This window comes from Eucyclogobius newberryi, unplaced genomic scaffold (assembly GCF_026437365.1).
Source record: "Eucyclogobius newberryi isolate DKJ021-1_F unplaced genomic scaffold, fEucNew1.0.hap1 SCAF_3, whole genome shotgun sequence".
NCBI lineage: Eukaryota > Metazoa > Chordata > Actinopteri > Gobiiformes > Gobiidae > Eucyclogobius > Eucyclogobius newberryi.
This window is the reverse complement of record NW_027315945.1, coordinates 41,343,441-41,369,516: the sequence shown is the minus strand read 5'-3', so window position 1 is coordinate 41,369,516 and position 26,076 is coordinate 41,343,441. Positions and strand designations below refer to the sequence as shown.

The window sequence follows — 26,076 nt, the reverse complement described above, 5'->3', positions numbered from 1 at the left end:
CGGTTCTCCTCACGGTTCCCCCGGTGCTCCTCGGCTCCGGCTGCCGTCATGTTCTCCGCCCGCGCGCTCAGACTCGGGGCCGTGTTTCGGACGCGGATCTCGGCTCTTCACACCTCGGTCCGCCGCTCTCACCGCCTGGACGTGGCCGCTCCGCTGCTCCGGACGCAGAGCTACATAAACGGCCGCTGGAGCTCCGCCGCCGCCGTGTTCCCGGTGCTGGACCCGGCCACGGGACAGGAGCTCGCCCGGGTCTCGGACTGCGGCCCCGGGGAGGCGAAACGCGCCGTGGACGCCGCGTACGAGGCGTTTCAGTCCTGGAAACAGCACACGGCCAAAGTACGTGCCTGAAGCCGCCAAACCAGAGTCCGCTCACACGCGCCACATTTGTGTGTTTGTCAGAGAAATGCACCGGGACTTTCTTCATCCAGACTTCAACTACCGCGTCTCTTAGTCATAACGTCGAGCCAACTTTCAATCGGTAAAAGTCAATTCTACCGAAAATAACAAATACAGAGCTACTTTTACCGGGTGAATCTGTACTTTTACTCCTGCCATGAAAGCAGTATTATGGCCAGACACTGACACGTATTAACACATAATAACACTGGTAATAACACATAATAACACTGGTAATAACACATAATAACACTGGTAATAACACTGGTAATAACACATAATAACACTGGTAATAACACATAATAACACTGGTAATAACACATAATAACACTGGTAATAACACTGGTAATAACACATAATAACACTGTCGGTGTAATCCCTCATTCGTCCAGGCGTGTTCCATAGTATAAGGTAGATACAAGGGGGGAGTTTCTGTTGAAACAAACAACTCTTTCTACTTCAGGAAGGCTCCTCCCAATGGGCGGGTCTTACCACAGAACAGTATTAATATCGGAGTTCTCCACCTAAATTCTGTTATTGACAATGACTCTTGGATGAGAGTCGAAACGTCTATTTTTTTTCTAACTGAGTCCAGATGAAACAACTGAAGCTTTTTCGACATAATAACACTGGTAATAACACTGGTAATAACACAATAACACTGGTAATAACACATAATAACACTGGTAATAACACATAATAACACATAATAACACTGGTAATAACACATAATAACACTGGTAATAACACATAATAACACTGGTAATAACACTGGTAATAACACATAATAACACTGGTAATAACACATAATAACACTGGTAATAACACATAATAACACTGGTAATAACACTGGTAATAACACATAATAACACTGGTAATAACACATAATAACACTGGTAATAACACATAATAACACTGGTAATAACACTGGTAATAACACATAATAACACTGTCGGTGTAATCCCTCATTCGTCCAGGCGTGTTCCATAGTATAAGGTAGATACAAGGGGGGAGTTTCTGTTGAAACAAACAACTCTTTCTACTTCAGGAAGGCTCCTCCCAATGGGCGGGTCTTACCACAGAACAGTATTAATATCGGAGTTCTCGACCTAAATTCTGTTATTGACAATGACTCTTGGATGAGAGTCGAAACGTCTATTTTTTTTCAAACTGAGTCCAGATGAAACAACTGAAGCTTTTTCGACATAATAACACTGGTAATAACACTGGTAATAACACAATAACACTGGTAATAACACATAATAACACTGGTAATAACACATAATAACACATAATAACACTGGTAATAACACATAATAACACGGATAATAACATAACACTGATGACACATAATAACACTGGTAATAACACTGATAATAACACTGATAATAACACTGATAATAACACTAATAATAACACTGATAATAACATATAATAACACTGATAATAACTCTGAAAATATCACATAATAACACTGATGATAACACACAATAACACTGACAATAACACATAATAACACTGGTAATAACACCGGTAATAACTCTGAAAATCTCACATAACACTGATAATAACACCGGTAATAACACTGGTAATAACACTGGTAATAACTGAAAATATCACATAATATTGCTGATAATAACACTGTTTATAACTTCAGTAACAATACTATAATAACACTGATAATATTGGTATTTCCTGGTAATTACTCTGGTAATAAGTCTAGTAATAACATGTGTCTGACCATGTGGGACGTAAAATACTGGCTGTTTTTCAGATGTTTTGACCTCTTAAATATTCAACCACAGAAACAAAACTGCAGTAAAAAGACAAACTGAATGAAAGTAATAAAGGCGACACATTTGACGAGCTCTTTGTGTTTCAGGAGAGAAGTTTGCTCCTGAGGAAATGGTTCAACCTCATGATTCAACACAAAGACGATCTCGCCAAAATCATCACCTTCGAGTCGGTCAGTTTTCTCTTCATCTCGATCTTCACCAGATCCAGCTCCACCTTCTCTCTGACCTTCTCTCTCTGACCTTCTCTCTTTGACCTTCTCTCTGACCTTCTCTCTCTGACCTTCTCTCTGACCTTCTCTCTCTGACCTTCTCTCTCTGACCTTCTCTCTCTGACCTTCTCTCTGACCTTCTCTCTTTGACCTTCTCTCTGACCTTCTCTCTCTGACCTTCTCTCTGACCTTCTCTCTGACCTTCTCTCTCTGACCTTCTCTCTCTGACCTTCTCTCTGACCTTCTCTCTTTGACCTTCTCTCTGACCTTCTCTCTCTGACCTTCTCTCTCTGACCTTCTCTCTGACCTTCTCTCTGACCTTCTCTCTTTGACCTTCTCTCTCTGACCTTCTCTCTCTGACCTTCTCTCTCTGACCTTCTCTCTCTGACCTTCTCTCTGACCTTCTCTCTGACCTTCTCTCTCTGACCTCTCTCTGACCTTCTCTCTGACCTTCTCTCTCTGACCTCTCTCTGACCTTCTCTCTGACCTTCTCTCTCTGACCTCTCTCTGACCTTCTCTCTGACCTTCTCTCTCTGACCTCTCTCTGACCTTCTCTCTGACCTTCTCTCTGACCTTCTCTCTCTGACCTTCTCTCTCTGACCTTCTCTCTTTGACCTTCTCTCTGACCTTCTCTCTCTGACCTTCTCTCTCTGACCTTCTCTCTGACCTTCTCTCTCTGACCTTCTCTCTCTGACCTTCTCTCTTTGACCTTCTCTCTGACCTTCTCTCTCTGACCTTCTCTCTGACCTTCTCTCTCTGACCTTCTCTCTCTGACCTTCTCTCTCTGACCTTCTCTCTGACTTTCTCTCTCCGACCTTCTCTCTCTGACCTTTTCTCTGACCTTCTCTCTGACCTTCTCTCTCTGACCTTCTCTCTCTGACCTTCTCTCTCTGACCTTCTCTCTCTGACCTTCTCTCTGACCTTCTCTCTTTGACCTTCTCTCTGACCTTCTCTCTCTGACCTTCTCTCTCTGACCTTCTCTCTGACCTTCTCTCTCTGACCTTCTCTCTCTGACCTTCTCTCTCTGACCTTCTCTCTGACCTTCTCTCTTTGACCTTCTCTCTGACCTTCTCTCTCTGACCTTCTCTCTCTGACCTTCTCTCTGACCTTCTCTCTTTGACCTTCTCTCTCTGACCTTCTCTCTCTGACCTTCTCTCTCTGACCTTCTCTCTCTGACCTTCTCTCTGACCTTCTCTCTCTGACCTCTCTCTGACCTTCTCTCTGACCTTCTCTCTCTGACCTCTCTCTGACCTTCTCTCTGACCTTCTCTCTCTGACCTTCTCTCTCTGACCTTCTCTCTGACCTTCTCTCTCTGACCTTCTCTCTCTGACCTTCTCTCTGACCTTCTCTCTTTGACCTTCTCTCTGACCTTCTCTCTCTGACCTTCTCTCTCTGACCTTCTCTCTGACCTTCTCTCTGACCTTCTCTCTGACCTTCTCTCTCTGACCTTCTCTCTCTGACCTTCTCTCTGACCTTCTCTCTTTGACCTTCTCTCTGACCTTCTCTCTCTGACCTTCTCTCTCTGACCTTCTCTCTGACCTTCTCTCTGACCTTCTCTCTTTGACCTTCTCTCTCTGACCTTCTCTCTCTGACCTTCTCTCTCTGACCTTCTCTCTCTGACCTTCTCTCTGACCTTCTCTCTCTGACCTCTCTTTGACCTTCTCTCTCTGACCTTCTCTCTCTGACCTTCTCTCTCTGACCTTCTCTCTCTGACCTTCTCTCTGACCTTCTCTCTCTGACCTCTCTCTGACCTTCTCTCTCTGACCTTCTCTCTCTGACCTTCTCTCTGACTTTCTCTCTCTGACCTTCTCTCCGACCTTCTCTCTCTGACCTTCTCTCTGACCTTCTCTCTGACCTTCTCTCTCTGACCTTCTCTCTCTGACCTTCTCTCTCTGACCTTCTCTCTCTGACCTTCTCTCTGACCTTCTCTCTTTGACCTTCTCTCTGACCTTCTCTCTCTGACCTTCTCTCTCTGACCTTCTCTCTGACCTTCTCTCTCTGACCTTCTCTCTCTGACCTTCTCTCTGACCTTCTCTCTTTGACCTTCTCTCTGACCTTCTCTCTCTGACCTTCTCTCTGACCTTCTCTCTGACCTTCTCTCTTTGACCTTCTCTCTCTGACCTTCTCTCTCTGACCTTCTCTCTCTGACCTTCTCTCTGACCTTCTCTCTGACCTTCTCTCTCTGACCTCTCTCTGACCTTCTCTCTGACCTTCTCTCTCTGACCTCTCTCTGACCTTCTCTCTGACCTTCTCTCTCTGACCTTCTCTCTCTGACCTTCTCTCTGACCTTCTCTCTCTGACCTTCTCTCTCTGACCTTCTCTCTCTGACCTTCTCTCTGACCTTCTCTCTTTGACCTTCTCTCTGACCTTCTCTCTCTGACCTTCTCTCTCTGACCTTCTCTCTGACCTTCTCTCTGACCTTCTCTCTCTGACCTTCTCTCTCTGACCTTCTCTCTGACCTTCTCTCTTTGACCTTCTCTCTGACCTTCTCTCTCTGACCTTCTCTCTCTGACCTTCTCTCTGACCTTCTCTCTGACCTTCTCTCTTTGACCTTCTCTCTCTGACCTTCTCTCTCTGACCTTCTCTCTCTGACCTTCTCTCTGACCTTCTCTCTGACCTTCTCTCTTTGACCTTCTCTCTGACCTTCTCTCTCTGACCTTCTCTCTCTGACCTTCTCTCTGACCTTCTCTCTGACCTTCTCTCTTTGACCTTCTCTCTCTGACCTTCTCTCTCTGACCTTCTCTCTCTGACCTTCTCTCTGACCTTCTCTCTGACCTTCTCTCTCTGACCTCTCTCTGACCTTCTCTCTGACCTTCTCTCTCTGACCTCTCTCTGACCTTCTCTCTGACCTTCTCTCTCTGACCTCTCTCTGACCTTCTCTCTGACCTTCTCTCTCTGACCTTCTCTCTGACCTTCTCTCTGACCTTCTCTCTCTGACCTCTCTCTGACCTTCTCTCTGACCTTCTCTCTCTGACCTCTCTCTGACCTTCTCTCTGACCTTCTCTCTCTGACCTCTCTCTGACCTTCTCTCTGACCTTCTCTCTCTGACCTTCTCTCTCTGACCTCTCTCTGACCTTCTCTCTGACCTTCTCTCTCTGACCTTCTCTCTGACCTTCAGGGAAAGCCGATGTCAGAGTCGCTCGGGGAAATCTCGTACTCGTCCTCGTTCCTGGAGTGGTTTTCTGAGGAGGCGCGGCGAGTCTACGGCGACATCGTCCCGTCGCCCTTGAAAGACCGAAAGATGCTCCTCCTCAAACAGCCCGTGGGCGTGGCCTCCATCATCACGCCGGTGCGTCAGATGCCCCTCCCCCTGTGTCAGATGCCCTCCCCCCGTGTCAGATGCCCTCCCCCCGTGTCAGATGCCCTCCCTGTGTCAGATGCCCTCCCTGTGTCAGATGCCCTCCCCCCGTGTCAGATGCCCTCCCCCCGTGTCAGATGCCCTCCCCCTGTGTCAGATGCCCTCCCCCCGTGTCAGATGCCCTCCCCCCGTGTCAGATGCCCTCCCCCTGTGTCAGATGCCCTCCCCGTGTCAGATGCCCTCCCCCCGTGTCAGATGCCCTCCCCCTGTGTCAGATGCCCTCCCTCTGTGTCAGATGCCCTCCCTGTGTCAGATGCCCTCCCCCTGTGTCAGATGCCCTCCCCCCGTGTCAGATGCCCTCCCTGTGTCAGATGCCCTCCCCCCGTGTCAGATGCCCTCCCCCCGTGTCAGATGCCCTCCCCCCGTGTCAGATGCCCTCCCCCCGTGTCAGATGCCCTCCCCCCGTGTCAGATGCCCTCCCTGTGTCAGATGCCCTCCCCCTGTGTCAGATGCCCTCCCTGTGTCAGATGCCCTCCCCCTGTGTCAGATGCCCTCCCTGTGTCAGATGCCCTCCCTGTGTCAGATGCCCTCCCTGTGTCATGTGACTCTTGTGTTGCAGTGGAACTTCCCCAGTGCGATGATCACGAGGAAAGTGGGCGCGGCTTTGGCCGCCGGCTGCACCGTCGTCATCAAACCGGCCGAGGACACGCCCCTGTCAGCGCTCGCTCTGGCCGAGGTACAAACCTCTGATGCTCCTCCTCTGTGTCTCTGATGCTCCTCCTCTGTGTCTCTGATGCTCCTCCTCTGTGTCTCTGATGCTCCTCCTCTGTGTCTCTGATGCTCCTCCTCTGTGTCTCTGATGCTCCTCCTCTGTGTCTCTGATGCTCCTCCTCTGTGTCTCTGATGCTCCTCCTCTGCTCCTCCTCTGCACCTCCTCTGTGTCTCTGATGCTCCTCCTCTGTGTCTCTGATGCTCCTCCTCTGTGTCTCTGATGCTCCTCCTCTGTCTCTGATGCCCCTCCTCTGTGTCTCTGATGCTCCTCCTCTGTGTCTCTGATGCTCCTCCTCTGTGTCTCTGATGCTCCTCCTCTGTGTCTCTGATGCTCCTCCTCTGTGTCTCTGATGCTCCTCCTCTGCTCCTCCTCTGCACCTCCTCTGTGTCTCTGATGCTCCTCCTCTGTGTCTCTGATGCTCCTCCTCTGTGTCTCTGATGCTCCTCCTCTGTGTCTCTGATGCTCCTCCTCTGTGTCTCTGATGCTCCTCCTCTGTGTCTCTGATGCTCCTCCTCTGCTCCTCCTCTGCTCCTCCTCTGTGTCTCTGATGCTCCTCCTCTGTGTCTCTGATGCCCCTCCTCTGTGTCTCTGATGCTCCTCCTCTGTGTCTCTGGTGTCCCTCCTCTGCTCCTCCTCTGCTCCTCCTCTGTGTCACTGATGTTCCTCCTCTGCTCCTCCTCTGCTTCTCCTCTGCTCCTCCTCTGCACCTCCTCTGCTCCTCCTCTGCTCCTCTGTGTCTCTGATGTTCCTCCTCTGCACCTCCTCTGCTCCTCCTCTGTGTCTCTGATGTTCCTCCTCTGTGTCTCTGATGTTCCTCCTCTGTGTCTCTGATGTTCCTCCTCTGCTCCTCCTCTGCTCCTCCTCTGTGTCTCTGATGTTCCTCCTCTGTGTCTCTGATGTTCCTCCTCTGCTCCTCCTCTGCCCCTCCTCTGTGTCTCTGATGTTCCTCCTCTGTGTCTCTGATGTTCCTCCTCTGCTCCTCCTCTGCTCCTCCTCTGTGTCTCTGATGTTCCTCCTCTGCTCCTCCTCTGCTCCTCCTCTGTGTCTCTGATGTTCCTCCTCTGCTCCTCCTCTGCTCCTCCTCTGTGTCTCTGATGTTCCTCCTCTGTGTCTCTGATGTTCCTCCTCTGCTCCTCCTCTGTGTCTCTGATGTTCCTCCTCTGCTCCTCCTCTGCTCCTCCTCTGTGTCTCTGATGTTCCTCCTCTGTGTCTCTGATGTTCCTCCTCTGTTCCTCCTCTGCTCCTCCTCTGCTCCTCCTCTGTGTCTCTGATGTTCCTCCTCTGTGTCTCTGATGTTCCTCCTCTGCTCCTCCTCTGTGTCTCTGATGTTCCTCCTCTGCTCCTCCTTTGCTCCTCCTCTGTGTCTCTGATGTTCCTCCTCTGTGTCTCTGATGTTCCTCCTCTGCTCCTCCTCTGTGTCTCTGATGTTCCTCCTCTGCTCCTCCTCTGCTCCTCCTCTGTGTCTCTGATGTTCCTCCTCTCTGTCTCTGATGTTCCTCCTCTGCTCCTCCTCTGCTCCTCCTCTGTGTCTCTGATGTTCCTCCTCTGTGTCTCTGATGTTCCTCCTCTGCTCCTCCTCTGTGTCTCTGATGTTCCTCCTCTGCTCCTCCTCTGCTCCTCCTCTGTGTCTCTGATGTTCCTCCTCTGTGTCTCTGATGTTCCTCCTCTGCTCCTCCTCTGCTCCTCCTCTGTGTCTCTGATGTTCCTCCTCTGTGTCTCTGATGTTCCTCCTCTGCTCCTCCTCTGCTCCTCCTCTGTGTCTCTGATGTTCCTCCTCTGTGTCTCTGATGTTCCTCCTCTGCTCCTCCTCTGTGTTGCAGCTGGCGGAGCAGGCAGGACTTCCAGCTGGAGTGGTGAACGTGGTTCCCTGCTCTCGACAGAACACTCCGTCTGTGGGACATGTCCTGTGCACGGACCCTCTGGTGTCCAAGATCTCCTTCACTGGCTCCACGGCCACAGGAAAGGTACGTCCCACAGAAGCTCCACGTGTCCCTGTCCCGCTTGTACGTCCCACAGAAGCTCCACGTGTCCCTGTCCCGCTTGTACGTCCCACAGAAGCTCCACGTGTCCCTGTCCCGCTTGTACGTCCCACAGAAGCTCGACGTGTCCCTGTCCCGCTCGTACGTCCCACAGAAGCTACACGTGTCCCTGTCCCGCTCGTACGTCCCACAGAAGCTCTACGTGCTCCTGTCCCGCTTGTACGTCCCACAGAAGCTCCACGTGCTTCTGTCCCGCTTGTACGTCCCACAGAAGCTCTACGTGTCCCTGTCCCGTTCGTACGTCCCACAGAAGCTCCACGTGTCCCTGTCCCACAGAAGCTCCGCGTGTCCCTGTCCCGCTCGTACGTCCCACAGAAGCTCTACGTGTCCCTGTCCCGTTCGTACGTCCCACAGAAGCTACACGTGTCCCTGTCCCGCTTGTACGTCCCACAGAAGCTCCACGTGCTCCTGTCCCGCTCGTACGTCCCACAGAAGCTCTACGTGTCCCTGTCCCGTTCTTACGTCCCACAGAAGCTCCACGTGCTCCTGTCCCGCTCGTACGTCCCACAGAAGCTCTACGTGTCCCTGTCCCGTTCGTACGTCCCACAGAAGCTCCACGTGCTCCTGTCCCGCTCATACGTCCCACAGAAGCTCCACATGCTCCTGTCCCGCTCGTACGTCCCACAGAAGCTCTACGTGTCCCTGTCCCGTTTGTACGTCCCACAGAAGCTCTACGTGCTCCTGTCCCGCTTGTACGTCCCACAGAAGCTCTACGTGCTCCTGTCCCGCTCGTACGTCCCATAGAAGCTCCACGTGCTCCTGTCCCGCTCGTACGTCCCACAGAAGCTCTACGTGTCCCTGTCCCGTTTGTACGTCCCACAGAAGCTCCACGTGCTCCTGTCCCGCTCGTACGTCCCACAGAAGCTCCACGTGCTCCTGTCCCACTTGTACGTCCCACAGAAGCTCCACCTGTCCCTGTCCCGCTTGTACGTCCCACAGAAGCTCCACCTGTCCCTGTCCCACAGAAGCTCCACGTGTCCCTGTCCCACAGAAGCTCCGCGTGTCCCTGTCCCGTTCGTACGTCCCACAGAAGCTACACGTGTCCCTGTCCCGCTTGTACGTCCCACAGAAGCTCCACGTGCTTCTGTCCCGCTTGTACGTCCCACAGAAACTCTACGTGTCCCTGTCCCGTTCGTACGTCCCACAGAAGCTACACGTGTCCCTGTCCCGCTCGTACGTCCCACAGAAGCTCCACGTGTCCCTGTCCCGCTTGTACGTCCCACAGAAGCTCCACGTGCTTCTGTCCCGCTTGTACGTCCCACAGAAGCTCTACGTGTCCCTGTCCCGTTCGTACGTCCCACAGAAGCTACACGTGTCCCTGTCCCGCTTGTACGTCCCACAGAAGCTCCACGTGCTCCTGTCCCGCTCGTACGTCCCACAGAAGCTCTACGTGCTCCTGTCCCGCTCGTACGTCCCACAGAAGCTCCACATGCTCCTGTCCCGCTTGTACGTCCCACAGAAGCTCTACGTGCTCCTGTCCCGCTCGTACGTCCCACAGAAGCTCTACGTGTCCCTGTCCCGTTCGTACGTCCCACAGAAGCTCCACGTGTCCCTGTCCCACAGAAGCTCCGCGTGTCCCTGTCCCGCTCGTACGTCCCACAGAAGCTCTACGTGTCCCTGTCCCGTTCGTACGTCCCACAGAAGCTACACGTGTCCCTGTCCCGCTTGTACGTCCCACAGAAGCTCCACGTGCTCCTGTCCCGCTCGTACGTCCCACAGAAGCTCTACGTGCTCCTGTCCCGCTCGTACGTCCCACAGAAGCTCCACATGCTCCTGTCCCGCTTGTACGTCCCACAGAAGCTCTACGTGCTCCTGTCCCGCTCGTACGTCCCACAGAAGCTCCACATGCTCCTGTCCCGCTTGTACGTCCCACAGAAGCTCTACGTGCTCCTGTCCCGCTCGTACGTCCCACAGAAGCTCTACGTGTCCCTGTCCCGTTCGTACGTCCCACAGAAGCTCCACGTGTCCCTGTCCCACAGAAGCTCCGCGTGTCCCTGTCCCGCTCGTACGTCCCACAGAAGCTCTACGTGTCCCTGTCCCGTTCGTACGTCCCACAGAAGCTACACGTGTCCCTGTCCCGCTTGTACGTCCCACAGAAGCTCCACGTGCTCCTGTCCCGCTCGTACGTCCCACAGAAGCTCTACGTGTCCCTGTCCCGTTCTTACGTCCCACAGAAGCTCCACGTGCTCCTGTCCCGCTCGTACGTCCCACAGAAGCTCCACATGCTCCTGTCCCGCTCGTACGTCCCACAGAAGCTCTACGTGTCCCTGTCCCGTTTGTACGTCCCACAGAAGCTCTACGTGCTCCTGTCCCGCTTGTACGTCCCACAGAAGCTCTACGTGCTCCTGTCCCGCTCGTACGTCCCACAGAAGCTCTACGTGTCCCTGTCCCGTTCGTACGTCCCACAGAAGCTCCACGTGCTCCTGTCCCGCTCGTACGTCCCACAGAAGCTCCACATGCTCCTGTCCCGCTTGTACGTCCCACAGAAGCTCTACGTGCTCCTGTCCCGCTCGTACGTCCCATAGAAGCTCCACGTGCTCCTGTCCCGCTCGTACGTCCCACAGAAACTCTACGTGTCCCTGTCCCGCTCGTACGTCCCACAGAAGCTCCACGTGCTCCTGTCCCACTTGTACGTCCCACAGAAGCTCCACCTGTCCCTGTCCCGCTTGTACGTCCCACAGAAGCTCCACCTGTCCCTGTCCCACAGAAGCTCCACGTGTCCCTGTCCCACAGAAGCTCCGCGTGTCCCTGTCCCGCTCGTACGTCCCACAGAAGCTCTACGTGTCCCTGTCCCGTTCGTACGTCCCACAGAAGCTACACGTGTCCCTGTCCCGCTTGTACGTCCCACAGAAGCTCCACGTGCTTCTGTCCCGCTTGTACGTCCCACAGAAGCTCTACGTGTCCCTGTCCCGTTCGTACGTCCCACAGAAGCTACACGTGTCCCTGTCCCGCTTGTACGTCCCACAGAAGCTCCACGTGTCCCTGTCCCGCTTGTACGTCCCACAGAAGCTCCACGTGCTCCTGTCCCGCTCGTACGTCCCACAGAAGCTCCACGTGTCCCTGTCCCGTTCGTACGTCCCACAGAAGCTCTACGTGTCCCTGTCCCGTTCGTACGTCCCACAGAAGCTACACGTGTCCCTGTCCCGCTTGTACGTCCCACAGAAGCTCCACGTGCTTCTGTCCCGCTTGTACGTCCCACAGAAGCTCTACGTGTCCCTGTCCCGTTCGTACGTCCCACAGAAGCTACACGTGTCCCTGTCCCGCTTGTACGTCCCACAGAAGCTCCACGTGTCCCTGTCCCGCTTGTACGTCCCACAGAAGCTCCACGTGCTCCTGTCCCGCTCGTACGTCCCACAGAAGCTCTACGTGTCCCTGTCCCGTTCGTACGTCCCACAGAAGCTACACGTGTCCCTGTCCCGCTTGTACGTCCCACAGAAGCTCCGCGTGTCCCTGTCCCGCTTGTACGTCCCACAGAAGCTACACGTGTCCCTGTCCCGCTTGTACGTCCCACAGAAGCTCCACGTGTCCCTGTCCCGCTTGTACGTCCCACAGAAGCTCCACGTGCTCCTGTCCCGCTTGTACGTCCCACAGAAGCTACACGTGTCCCTGTCCCGCTTGTACGTCCCACAGAAGCTCTACGTGTCCCTGTCCCGTTCGTACGTCCCACAGAAGCTCCACGTGCTCCTGTCCCGCTCGTACGTCCCACAGAAGCTCCACGTGCTCCTGTCCCACTTGTACGTCCCACAGAAGCTCCACGTGCTCCTGTCCCACTTGTACGTCCCACAGAAGCTCCACCTGTCCCTGTCCCGCTTGTACGTCCCACAGAAGCTCCACCTGTCCCTGTCCCGCTTGTACGTCCCACAGAAGCTCCACCTGTCCCTGTCCCGCTTGTACGTCCCACAGAAGCTCCACGTGTCCCTGTCCTACAGAAGCTCCACGTGTCCCTGTCCCTGCTGGTCAGCTCTGTGTGTCGCTCTGTCCTCAGCTGCTGTTAAAGATGGCCGCCGACACCGTGAAGCGAGCGTCCATGGAGCTGGGAGGCCACGCCCCCTTCATCGTGTTCGACAGCGCCGACCTCGACCGCGCCGTGAGAGGAGCCATGGGGTCAAAGTTCAGGAACTCGGGACAGGTGAGGGGGAGGAGCCATGGGGTCAAAGTTCAGGAACTCGGGACAGGTAAGGGGGAGGAGCCATGGGGTCAAAGTTCAGGAACTCGGGACAGGTGAGGGGGAGGAGCCATGGGGTCAAAGTTCAGGAACTCGGGACAGGTGAGGGGGAGGAGCCATGGGGTCCTGGTGCCTGGACCTTCTTGGACTCTTTATGTCTTGGGTTTCTGTGACAGACGTGTGTGTGTTCAAACCGGATCTTGGTGCAAAGCGGCGTTTACGAGGAGTTTCTGCAGAGAGTGGGCGTGGCCATGGACCAAGAGCTCAAACTGGGCCACGGAATTGAACCCACAACCACCCAAGGACCACTGATCAACGATAGAGCGGCAAAGAAGGTAACGAATCCTGGTTTAGTCCTGGTTTAGTCCTGGTTTAGTCCTGGTTTAGACCTGGTTTAGACCTGGTTTAGTCTTGGTTTAGTCCTGGTTTAGACCTGGTTTAGACCTGGTTTAGTCCTGGTTTAGACCTGGTTTAGATCTGGTTTAGTCCTGGTTTAGTCCTGGTTTAGACCTGGTTTAGTCCTGGTTTAGTCCTGGTTTAGACCTGGTTTAGACCTGGTTTAGTCTTGGTTTAGTCCTGGTTTAGACCTGGTTTAGACCTGGTTTAGTCCTGGTTTAGACCTGGTTTAGATCTGGTTTAGTCCTGGTTTAGTCCTGGTTTAGACCTGGTTTAGACCTGGTTTAGACCTGGTTTAGTCCTGGTTTAGTCCTGGTTTAGACCTGGTTTGGACCTGGTTTAGTCCTGGTTTAGACCTGGTTTAGAACTGGTTTAGACCTGGTTTAGACCTGGTTTGGACCTGGTTTAGACCTGGTTTAGTCTTGGTTTAGTCCTGGTTTAGACCTGGTTTAGACCTGGTTTAGTCCTGGTTTAGACCTGGTTTAGATCTGGTTTAGTCCTGGTTTAGTCCTGGTTTAGACCTGGTTTAGTCCTGGTTTAGTCCTGGTTTAGACCTGGTTTAGACCTGGTTTAGTCTTGGTTTAGTCCTGGTTTAGACCTGGTTTAGACCTGGTTTAGTCCTGGTTTAGACCTGGTTTAGATCTGGTTTAGTCCTGGTTTAGTCCTGGTTTAGACCTGGTTTAGACCTGGTTTAGACCTGGTTTAGTCCTGGTTTAGTCCTGGTTTAGACCTGGTTTAGTCCTGGTTTAGACCTGGTTTAGACCTGGTTTAGACCTGGTTTAGACCTGGTTTGGACCTGGTTTAGACCTGGTTTAGTCCTGGTTTAGTCCTGGTTTTGACCTGGTTTAGTCCTGGTTTAGTCCTGGTTTAGTCCTGGTTTAGTCCTGGTTTAGTCCTGGTTTAGACCTGGTTTAGTCCTGGTTTAGACCTGGTTTAGACCTGGTTTAGACCTGGTTTAGTCCTGGTTTAGTCCTGGTTTAGTCCTGGTTTAGTCCTGGTTTAGACCTGGTTTAGACCTGGTTTAGACCTGGTTTAGTCCTGGTTTAGACCTGGTTTAGACCTGGTTTAGACCTGGTTTAGTCCTGGTTTAGTCCTGGTTTAGACCTGGTTTAGACCTGGTTTAGACCTGGTTTAGTCCTGGTTTAGACCTGGTTTAGTCCTGGTTTAGACCTGGTTTAGACCTGGTTTATACCTGGTTTAGTCCTGGTTTAGACCTGGTTTAGACCTGGTTTAGTCCTGGTTTAGACCTGGTTTAGTCCTGGTTTAGTCCTGGTTTAGACCTGGTTTAGACCTGGTTTAGTCCTGGTTTAGACCTGGTTTAGACCTGGTTTAGACCTGGTTTAGTCCTGGTTTAGTCCTGGTTTAGACCTGGTTTAGACCTGGTTTAGTCCTGGTTTAGTCCTGGTTTAGACCTGGTTTAGTCCTGGTTTAGACCTGGTTTAGACCTGGTTTAGACCTGGTTTAGTCCTGGTTTAGACCTGGTTTAGACCTGGTTTAGACCTGGTTTAGTCCTGGTTTAGTCCTGGTTTAGACCTGGTTTAGACCTGGTTTATCACCAATTCTCACTGCACTTCCTCGTTCTTTCCTGAAGGTGGCGTTGCAGATTGCGGACGCTGTGTCTCTGGGGGCGCGGCTGCTCAGGGGAGGCTCGCAATTGGCCGGTTCGTTTGTAGAGCCCACCCTCCTCGCTGATGTCACCACAGACATGTTGTGCACCCGAGAAGAGACGTTTGGCCCCGTGATGCCTGTGCTCAGGTCTGTGACTCGTGTCTGTGACTCGTGTCTGTGACTCGTGTCTGTGGATCAGGTCTGTGACTCGTGTCTGTGGATCAGGTCTGTGACTCGTGTCTGTGGATCAGGTCTGTGACTCGTGTCTGTGGATCAGGTCTGTGCATCAGGTCTGTGACTCGTGTCTGTGACTCGTGTCTGTGACTCGTGTCTGTGACTCGTGTCTGTGACTCGTGTCTGTGACTCGTGTCTGTGGATAAGGTCTGTGCATCAGGTCTGTGACTCGTGTCTGTGGATCAGGTCTGTGGATCAGGTCTGTGACTCCGGTCTGTGGACCAGGTCTGTGACTCGGGTCTGTGGATCAGGTCTGTGACTCGGGTCTGTGGATCAGGTCTGTGGATCATGTCTGTGACTCGTATCTGTGGATCATGTCTGTGACTCGTGTCTGTGCATCAGGTCTGTGGATCAGGTCTGTGGATCAGGTCTGTGACTCCGGTCTGTGGATCAGGTCTGTGGATCATGTCTGTGACTCGTGTCTGTGGATCATGTCTGTGACTCGGGTCTGTGGATCAGGTCTGTGCATCAGGTCTGTGGATCAGGTCTGTGACTCCGGTCTGTGGATCAGGTCTGTGGATCATGTCTGTGACTCGTGTCTGTGGATCATGTCTGTGACTCGTATCTGTGGATCATGTCTGTGACTCGTGTCTGTGCATCAGGTCTGTGGATCAGGTCTGTGGATCAGGTCTGTGACTCCGGTCTGTGGATCAGGTCTGTGGATCATGTCTGTGACTCGTGTCTGTGGATCATGTCTGTGACTCGGGTCTGTGGATCAGGTCTGTGCATCAGGTCTGTGGATCAGGTCTGTGACTCCGGTCTGTGGATCAGGTCTGTGGATCATGTCTGTGACTCGTATCTGTGGATCATGTCTGTGGATCATGTCTGTGACTCGTGTCTGTGGATCATGTCTGTGACTTGGGTCTGTGGATCAGGTCTGTGACTCCGGTCTGTGGATCAGGTCTGTGACTCGTGTCTGTGCATCAGGTCTGTGGATCATGTCTGTGACTCGGGTCTGTGGATCAGGTCTGTGACTCCGGTCTGTGGATCAGGTCTGTGACTCGGGTCTGTGGATCAGGTCTGTGACTCGTGTCTGTGGATCAGGTCTGTGACTCGTGTCTGTGGATCAGGTCTGTGACTCGTGTCTGTGGATCAGGTCTGTGACTCGTGTCTGTGGATCAGGTCTGTGCATCAGGTCTGTGACTCGTGTCTGTGACTCGTGTCTGTGACTCGTGTCTGTGACTCGTGTCTGTGGATAAGGTCTGTGCATCAGGTCTGTGACTCGTGTCTGTGGATCAGGTCTGTGGATCAGGTCTGTGACTCGTGTCTGTGGATCAGGTCTGTGCATCAGGTCTGTGGATCAGGTCTGTGACTCCGGTCTGTGGATCAGGTCTGTGGATCATGTCTGTGACTCGTGTCTGTGGATCATGTCTGTGGATCATGTCTGTGACTCGTGTCTGTGGATCATGTCTGTGACTCGGGTCTGTGGATCAGGTCTGTGACTCCGGTCTGTGGATCAGGTCTGTGACTCGTGTCTGTGCATCAGGTCTGTGGATCATGTCTGTGACTCGGGTCTGTGGATCAGGTCTGTGACTCCGGTCTGTGGATCAGGTCTGTGACTCGGGTCTGTGGATCAGGTCTGTGACTCGTGTCTGTGGATCAGGTCTGTGACTCGTGTCTGTGGATCAGGTCTGTGACTCGTGTCTGTGGATCAGGTCTGTGACTCGTGTCTGTGGATCAGGTCTGTGCATCAGGTCTGTGACTCGTGTCTGTGACTCGTGTCTGTGACTCGTGTCTGTGACTCGTGTCTGTGGATAAGGTCTGTGCATCAGGTCTGTGACTCGTGTCTGTGGATCAGGTCTGTGGATCAGGTCTGTGACTCCGGTCTGTGGACCAGGTCTGTGACTCGGGTCTGTGGATCAGGTCTGTGACTCGGGTCTGTGGATCAGGTCTGTGGATCATGTCTGTGACTCGTGTCTGTGGATCATGTCTGTGACTCGGGTCTGTGGATCAGGTCTGTGCATCAGGTCTGTGGATCATGTCTGTGACTCGGGTCTGTGGATCAGGTCTGTGACTCGGGTCTGTGGATCAGGTCTGTGCATCAGGTCTGTGGATCAGGTCTGTGACTCGTATCTGTGGATCAGGTCTGTGACTCGTGTCTGTGGATCAGGTCTGTGACTCGGGTCTGTGGATCAGGTCTGTGGATCAGGTCTGTGACTCGTGTCTGTGGATCAGGTCTGTGGATCAGGTCTGTGGATCAGGTCTGTGACTCGTGTCTGTGGATCAGGTCTGTGACTCGGGTCTGTGGATCAGGTCTGTCGATCAGGTCTGTGGATCAGGTCTGTGGATCAGGTCTGTGACTCGTGTCTGTGACTCGTGTCTGTGGATCCGGTCCGTGACTCGTGTCTGTGACTCGTGTCTGTGACTTGTGACTGTGACTCGTGTCTGTGGATCATGTCTGTGGATCATGTCTGTGGATCAGGTCTGTGGATCAGGTCTGTGACTCGTGTATGTGAGTTGTGACTGTGACTCGTGTCTGTGGATCATGTCTGTGGATCAGGTCTGTGACTCGTGTCTGTGGATCATGTCTGTGGATCAGGTCTGTGACTCGGGTCTGTGGATCAGGTCTGTGACTCGGGTCTGTGGATCAGGTCTGTGGATCAGGTCTGTGGATCAGGTCTGTGACTCGTGTCTGTGGATCAGGTCTGTGACTCGTGTCTGTGGATCACGTCTGTGCATCAGGTCTGTGGATCAGGTCTGTGACTCGGGTCTGTGCATCAGGTCTGTGCATCAGGTCTGTGGATCAGGTCTGTGACTCCGGTCTGTGGATCAGGTCTGTGACTCGGGTCTGTGACTCGTGTCTGTGACTTGTGTCTGTGACTCGGGTCTGTGGATCAGGTCTGTGACTCGTATCTGTGGATCAGGTCCGTGACTCGTGTCTGTGACTCGTGTCTGTGACTTGTGTCTGTGACTCGGGTCTGTGGATCAGGTCTGTGACTCGTATCTGTGGATCAGGTCCGTGACTCGTGTCTGTGACTCGTGTCTGTGACTTGTGACTGTGACTCGTGTCTGTGGATCATGTCTGTGGATCATGTCTGTGGATCAGGTCTGTGGATCAGGTCTGTGACTCGTGTCTGTGGATCCAGTCCGTGACTCGTGTCTGTGACTCGTGTCTGTGGATCCAGTCCGTGACTCGTGTCTGTGACTCGTGTCTGTGACTCGTGTCTGTGACTCGTGTCTGTGGATCAGGTCTGTGGATCAGGTCTGTGACTCGTAACTGTAGATCAGGTCTGTGGATCAGGCCTTTGACTCGTGTCTGTGGATCAGGTCTGTGACTCGTATCTGTGACTCGTGTCTGTGGATCAGGTCTGTGGATCAGGTCTTTGGATCATGTCTGTGACTCGTGTCTGTGGATAAGGTCTGTGGATCAGGTCTGTGACTCGTGTCTGTGGATCAGGTCTCTGGATCAGGTCTGTGACTCGTGTCTGTGGATCATGTCTGTGACTCGTGTCTGTGGATCAGGTCTGTGACTCGTATCTGTGGATCAGGTCTGTGGATCAGGTCTGTGACTTGTGTCTGTGGATCAGGTCTGTGACTTGGGTCTGTGGATCAGGTCTGTGACTCGTGTCTTTGGATCATGTCTGTGACCCGTGTCTGTGGATCAGGTCTGTGGATCAGGTCTGTGACTCGTGTCTGTGGATCAAGTCTGTGACTCGGGTCTGTGGATCAGGTCTGTGACTCGTGTCTGTGGATCAGGTCTGTGACTCGTGTCTGTGGATCAGGTCTGTGTTTTATCAAATATAAATGTATCATCTCCTTTCACTATGAGATGAATATGACATGTAAATAACCCTGTGAAATGATCAAATATACAATCTGATCAGTGCTAGGGGCAGATTCTGACCTCTGACCTCTGACCTCTGAATTCTGGTTTGTCCTTTTCAGGTTTGACACTGAAGAAGAAGCTGTGGCCATCGCAAATGCAACCAACGTGGGTTTAGCAGGTCAGTCACCACTACTTTAGTCCTGGTTTAGTCCTGGTTTAGACCTGGTTTGGACCTGGTTTAGTCCTGGTTTAGTCCTGGTTTAGTCCTGGTTTAGACCTGGTTTAGTCCTGGTTTAGACCTGGTTTAGTCCTGGTTTAGACCTGGTTTAGACCTGGTTTAGACCTGGTTTAGTCCTGGTTTAGACCTGGTTTAGACCTGGTTTAGTCCTGGTTTAGACCTGGTTTAGACCTGGTTTAGTCCTGGTTTAGTCCTGGTTTAGACCTGGTTTAGACCTGGTTTAGTCCTGGTTTAGTCCTGGTTTAGACCTGGTTTAGTCCTGGTTTAGACCTGGTTTAGACCTGGTTTAGACCTGGTTTAGACCTGGTTTAGTCCTGGTTTAGACCTGGTTTAGACCTGGTTTAGACCTGGTTTAGTCCTGGTTTAGACCTGGTTTAGACCTGGTTTAGTCCTGGTTTAGACCTGGTTTAGACCTGGTTTAGTCCTGGTTTAGACCTGGTTTAGACCTGGTTTAGTCCTGGTTTAGTCCTGGTTTAGACCTGGTTTAGACCTGGTTTAGTCCTGGTTTAGTCCTGGTTTAGACCTGGTTTAGACCTGGTTTAGTCCTGGTTTAGACCTGGTTTAGTCCTGGTTTAGTCCTGGTTTAGACCTGGTTTAGTCCTGGTTTAGACCTGGTTTAGACCTGGTTTAGACCTGGTTTAGTCCTGGTTTAGACCTGGTTTAGACCTGGTTTAGTCCTGGTTTAGACCTGGTTTAGTCCTGGTTTAGACCTGGTTTAGACCTGGTTTAGACCTGGTTTAGTCCTGGTTTAGACCTGGTTTAGACCTGGTTTAGTCCTGGTTTAGACCTGGTTTAGTCCTGGTTTAGTCCTGGTTTAGACCTGGTTTAGTCCTGGTTTAGTCCTGGTTTAGACCTGGTTTAGTCCTGGTTTAGACCTGGTTTAGACCTGGTTTAGTCCTGGTTTAGTCCTGGTTTAGACCTGGTTTAGTCCTGGTTTAGACCTGGTTTAGACCTGGTTTAGTCCTGGTTTAGTCCTGGTTTAGACCTGGTTTAGTCCTGGTTTAGACCTGGTTTAGTCCTGGTTTAGTCCTGGTTTAGACCTGGTTTAGACCTGGTTTAGTCCTGGTTTAGTCCTGGTTTAGTCCTGGTTTAGACCTGGTTTAGACCTGGTTTAGTCCTGGTTTAGTCCTGGTTTTGTCCTGGTTTAGACCTGGTTTAGTCCTGGTTTAGTCCTGGTTTAGACCTGGTTTAGTCCTGGTTTAGACCTGGTTTAGTCCTGGTTTTGTCCTGGTTTAGACCTGGTTTAGACCTGGTTTAGACCTGGTTTGGACCTGGTTTAGTCCTGGTTTAGTCCTGGGTTAGTCCTGGTTTAGTCCTGGTTTAGTCCTGGTTTAGACCTGGTTTAGTCCTGGTTTAGTCCTGGTTTAGACCTGGTTTGGACCTGGTTTAGTCCTGGTTTAGTCCTGGGTTAGTCCTGGTTTAGTCCTGGTTTAGTCCTGGTTTAGACCTGGTTTAGTCCTGGTTTAGACCTGGTTTAGTCCTGGTTTAGTCCTGGTTTAGTCCTGGTTTAGACCTGGTTTAGTCCTGGTTTAGTCCTGGTTTAGACCTGGTTTAGTCCTGGTTTAGTCCTGGTTGAGACCTGGTTTAGACCTGGTTTAGACCTGGTTTAGTCCTGGTTTAGACCTGGTTTAGACCTGGTTTAGTCCTGGTTTAGACCTGGTTTAGTCCTGGTTTAGACCTGGTTTAGTCCTGGTTTAGTCCTGGTTGAGACCTGGTTTAGTCCTGGTTTAGTCCTGGTTTAGACCTGGTTTAGTCCTGGTTTAGTCCTGGTTTAGACCTGGTTTAGTCCTGGTTTAGACCTGGTTTAGACCTGGTTTAGTCCTGGTTTAGACCTGGTTTAGACCTGGTTTAGTCCTGGTTTAGTCCTGGTTTAGACCTGGTTTAGACCTGGTTTAGTCCTGGTTTAGACCTGGTTTAGTCCTGGTTTTGTCCTGGTTTAGACCTGGTTTAGACCTGGTTTAGTCCTGGTTTAGTCCTGGTTTAGTCCTGGTTTAAACCTGGTTTAGACCTGGTTTAGTCCTGGTTTAGACCTGGTTTAGTCCTGGTTTTGTCCTGGTTTAGACCTGGTTTAGACCTGGTTTAGTCCTGGTTTAGACCTGGTTTAGTCCTGGTTTAGTCCTGGTTTAGACCTGGTTTAGACCTGGTTTAGTCCTGGTTTAGTCCTGGGTTAGTCCTGGTTTAGTCCTGGTTTAGACCTGGTTTAGTCCTGGTTTAGTCCTGGTTTAGACCTGGTTTTGTCCTGGTTTAGACCTGGTTTAGACCTGGTTTAGTCCTGGTTTAGACCTGGTTTAGTCCTGGTTTAGTCCTGGTTTAGACCTGGTTTAGACCTGGTTTAGTCCTGGTTTAGTCCTGGGTTAGTCCTGGTTTAGTCCTGGTTTAGACCTGGTTGAGACCTGGTTTAGTCCTGGTTTAGACCTGGTTTAGTCCTGGTTTAGTCCTGGTTTAAACCTGGTTTAGACCTGGTTTAGTCCTGGTTTAGACCTGGTTTAGTCCTGGGTTTGTCCTGGTTTAGACCTGGTTTAGACCTGGTTTAGTCCTGGTTTAGTCCTGGTTTAGTCCTGGTTTAGACCTGGTTTGGACCTGGTTTAGTCCTGGTTTAGTCCTGGGTTAGTCCTGGTTTAGTCCTGGTTTAGTCCTGGTTTAGTCCTGGTTTAGACCTGGTTTAGTCCTGGTTTAGTCCTGGTTTAGACCTGGTTTAGACCTGGTTTAGTCCTGGTTTAGTCCTGGGTTAGTCCTGGTTTAGTCCTGGTTTAGTCCTGGTTTAGACCTGGTTTAGTCCTGGTTTAGACCTGGTTTAGTCCTGGTTTAGTCCTGGTTGAGACCTGGTTTAGTCCTGGTTTAGTCCTGGTTTAGACCTGGTTTAGTCCTGGTTTAGACCTGGTTTAGTCCTGGTTTAGTCCTGGTTTAGACCTGGTTTAGACCTGGTTTAGTCCTGGTTTAGTCCTGGTTTTGTCCTGGTTTAGACCTGGTTTAGACCTGGTTTAGTCCTGGTTTAGTCCTGGTTTAGTCCTGGTTTAGACCTGGTTTAGTCCTGGTTTAGACCTGGTTTTGTCCTGGTTTAGACCTGGTTTAGACCTGGTTTAGTCCTGGTTTAGTCCTGGTTTAGTCCTGGTTTAGACTTGGTTTAGTCCTGGTTTAGTCCTGGGTTAGTCCTGGTTTAGTCCTGGTTTAGTCCTGGTTTAGACCTGGTTTAGACCTGGTTTAGTCCTGGTTTAGTCCTGATTTAGTCCTGGTTTAGACCTGGTTTAGACCTGGTTTAGTCCTGGTTTAGTCCTGGGTTAGTCCTGGTTTAGTCCTGGTTTAGTCCTGGGTTAGTCCTGGTTTAGACCTGGTTTAGACCTGGTTTAGACCTGGTTTAGTCCTGGTTTAGTCCTGGTTTAGACCTGGTTTAGACCTGGTTTAGTCCTGGTTTAGACCTGGTTTAGTCCTGGTTTAGACCTGGTTTAGTCCTGGTTTAGACCTGGTTTAGACCTGGTTTAGTCCTGGTTTAGACCTGGTTTAGTCCTGGTTTAGACCTGGTTTAGTCCTGGTTGTTCTCAGGGCACTTCTTCTCTTGTTCTCAGGTTACTTCTTCTCGCGCGACGTGTCACAGATCTGGCGCGTCGCTGAGGCGTTGGAGGTGGGAATGGTGGGAGTGAATGAGGGCCTCCTTTCGGCCCCTGAGGGTCTGTTTGGTGGAGTCAAACAGTCGGGACTCGGACGTGAAGGCTCCAAGTACGGCATCGATGAGTATCTGCACGTCAAGTACGTGTGCTTCGGGGGACTCCAGCCCTGAGGCGTGTCCTAATGTCACATGTGACCTAGAAAGTGTGAGGAGCCTAACGTTAGAGCTCCTTTAAACACAACACTGGAGTTTACTGCACATCACTATACTATATATAAGTATATATATAGAAATATATATATATATATATATATATATACTATATATAGAAATATATATATATACTATATATATATATATATATATATATACTTATATATATACTTATATATACTATATATATAGTATATGTGTATATATATATATATAGTATATATATACTATATATATATATATATATAGTATATAGTATATATATATATATACTATATATATATATATATATATAGTATATATATAGTATATATATATATATATACTATATATAAACTATATAGTATATAGTTTATATATATATATATACATATAATGTGAAGCAGAATAATATAACTATTCTTAACAAAAAGCACAAATATAAAGGGAATATTTTTACAGTAAAAGTTTCAAAATGGTGTAATATTAACAACAATAAAAAGTATTCATGTTTTTTCTGTGACAGTTTTAAATGTTTTTAAAATGTTAAACTCTAAAATTTTCTCCATTTGTCTTTGAAATGAAGGTGAAATTGTTTTTTGTAGTTTATATTCCAAATATACTTTTGTATCAGATAAAACTTAATGTGATGTATAAATGTGTATTTTAATTTTGTATTAATTTATTTTTGTCAAATAGATTTCACTTTTGTTTCAAATGTTTCCTCCGTGACTTTCACTTGACGTCTTCATATCTTTATTTCATTTGATCATTGACATTCTATTTTTGTTGTGAAAAAAATGAATAAAAGTGATTAATAAAGACTAAATCACGTGTTTGGATTTATGTTCTGTCAATTCGTCATTTGCCTGATGTCTGTCCCGACCTCAGTCCTCGTGATGTTTGTGTCGTCCATGTCTTTGCGTCAGGGACGTTTCAGTCACAGATCTGCTGCTTCCTGCTCTGACCAGAGGGGGCAGCACCGCGCGCACCCCGGAAACCATAGAAGAAGAAAGACCCGGATGTGCAGAGTTTAGAGCCGCGGAGCTGTGTTTGTGTCCCGGTACCGGCGCTTGTCCCGGTGTTTGTCCCGCTGTTTGTCCCGCTGTTTGTCCCGGTGTTTGTCCCGCTGTTTGTCCCGCTGTTTGTCCCGCTGTTTGTCCTTAAAGACACAAACATGGCGCACGTGAAGCTGAAGCAGGAGCCGGAGCTGTGGGAGCCAAAGGAGCAGGAGGAGAACAGGTGAGTTTAGAGACAAAACAGGAGCTCTGACCACCGGGGACACGTACACACCGGGGACACGGACACACCGGGGACACTGACATACCGGGGACACGGACACTGACTGGAGACACACCGGGGACACACCAGGGACACACCGGGGACACACGGACACAAACATTAATATAAAACTACTATGACTATATTAAGTTCTCATAAAGAAAACTTTAAAGTTTGAATGGACGATTTTTTTAGCATAAATCTGAGTCTCATTTCCTCGTGGTGTGGACTGTCCATTTGTCCTGCCACGTGTCAATCAAAAAACGCACCTGTCGCTCACCTGCAGCCGCGTCAGGCTCGTCCCCACGTTTCTGCGTGCCTAAGCGCATGGATCTATCATAATATAGTTCCCTCAGTGACGGGGCAAAATGAAGACGGAGAAAGACAGTTCGAGCTGACGCAGAAGTGACAGAAATCTACGGGAGACGAGAGATGTGATGCGCTCTGTTGCGCTAATAAACACAAACACGTGTGTTGTATGTGCACGGGGGAGGGGCATGTGCACGGGGGAGGGGCATGTGCACGGGGGAGGGGCATGTGCACGGGGGAGGGGCATGTGCACGGGGGAGCGGCACTTCCACCTGAGTTCTCAAATCACCAAAAATCGTCCATTGCGCCTTTAAGTTCAGATTAAATCATCAGAATCTTTAAACCTGTGAAATGTTCTTTTGCAGTGAGTTTGAAGAGAACAAAGAAGATCCCGAGAGCAGAGGTGAGAAACGTCTCATCTGGCCCCGAGTCCGGCCCCGAGTCCGGCCCCGAGTCATGTACTTGTCTCAGATCAGAGCGTTGCTGGTGTGATCCAGAATGTTGTGCTCAATGAATGAGAGTCATGTGGTGCCTGAGGTTCCTGTACAGGTCTTATACTGAGAGTCATGTGGTGCCTGAGGTTCCTGTACAGTTCTTATACTGAGAGTCATGTGGTGCCGGGGGTTCCTGTACAGGTCTTATACTGAGAGTCATGTGGTGCCGGGGGTTCCTGTACAGGTCTTATACTGAGAGTCATGTGGTGCCTGAGGTTCCTGTACAGGTCTTATACTGAGAGTCATGTGGTGCCGGGGGTTCCTGTACAGGTCTTATACTGAGAGTCATGTGGTGCCGGGGGTTCCTGTACAGGTCTTATACTGAGAGTCATGTGGTGCCGGGGGTTCCTGTACAGGTCTTATACTGAGAGTCATGTGGTGCCTGAGGTTCCTGTACAGGTCTTATACTGAGAGTCATGTGGTGCCGGGGGTTCCTGTACAGGTCTTATACTGAGAGTCATGTGGTGCCTGAGGTTCCTGTACAGGTCTTATACTGAGAGTCATGTGGTGCCGGGGGTTCCTGTACAGGTCTTATAATGAGAGTCATGTGGTGCCGGGGGTTCCTGTACAGGTCTTATACTGAGAGTCATGTGGTGCCGGGGGTTCCTGTACAGGTCTTATACTGAGAGTCATGTGGTGCCGGGGGTTCCTGTACAGGTCTTATAATGAGAGTCATGTGGTGCCGGGGGTTCCTGTACAGGTCTTATACTGAGAGTCATGTGGTGCCGGGGGTTCCTGTACAGGTCTTATACTGAGAGTCATGTGGTGCCGGGGGTTCCTGTACAGGTCTTATACTGAGAGTCATGTGGTGCCGGGGGTTCCTGTACAGGTCTTATACTGAGAGTCATGTGGTGCCTGAGGTTCCTGTACAGGTTTTATACTGAGAGTCATGTGGTGCCTGAGGTTCCTGTAGGGTTGGGGTTGGGGTTGGAGTAACCCAGACTGTTGGAGAGGATAATAATCAATAGATCAATAATGCGACGCAGATTAAATTTGGAAATGGACAATCGCTTTGGATTGAATTGAACCATCGCTTCATTTTAATTATTTTGTGATTTCAAATGTATTTGAACTGGAGTTGATGCTCGTGACTTTATTCACGTCACTCTCTTTGTAAATGCAAAAAAGGACAAAATTTACTTTACAGCGAGAAATGTTTTCTGTCGTCACAGGCGGCCGCAGGAGCCCAGGCGGCCGGAGGAGCCCAGGCGGCCGGAGGAGCCCAGGCGGCCGCAGGAGCCCAGGCGGCCGGAGGAGCCCAGGCGGCCGGAGGAGCCCA

General features: G+C 50.7%; 1 protein-coding gene across 1 annotated transcript; it reads left to right on the top strand.

Annotated features, from left to right (window-relative positions):
• aldh5a1 (aldehyde dehydrogenase 5 family, member A1 (succinate-semialdehyde dehydrogenase)) lies at positions 1–22,748 on the top strand. The gene is made up of 10 exons (XM_072460788.1): positions 1–336; positions 2,279–2,362; positions 5,520–5,690; positions 6,319–6,435; positions 8,292–8,435; positions 12,496–12,639; positions 12,852–13,010; positions 14,663–14,826; positions 18,799–18,857; positions 22,481–22,748. Exons 1-10 carry the CDS (start codon positions 49–51, stop codon positions 22,690–22,692), a joined length of 1,542 nt encoding a protein of 513 aa, XP_072316889.1. The 5' UTR covers positions 1–48; the 3' UTR covers positions 22,693–22,748.
• The last annotated feature ends 3,328 nt before the right edge of the window (positions 22,749–26,076 follow it).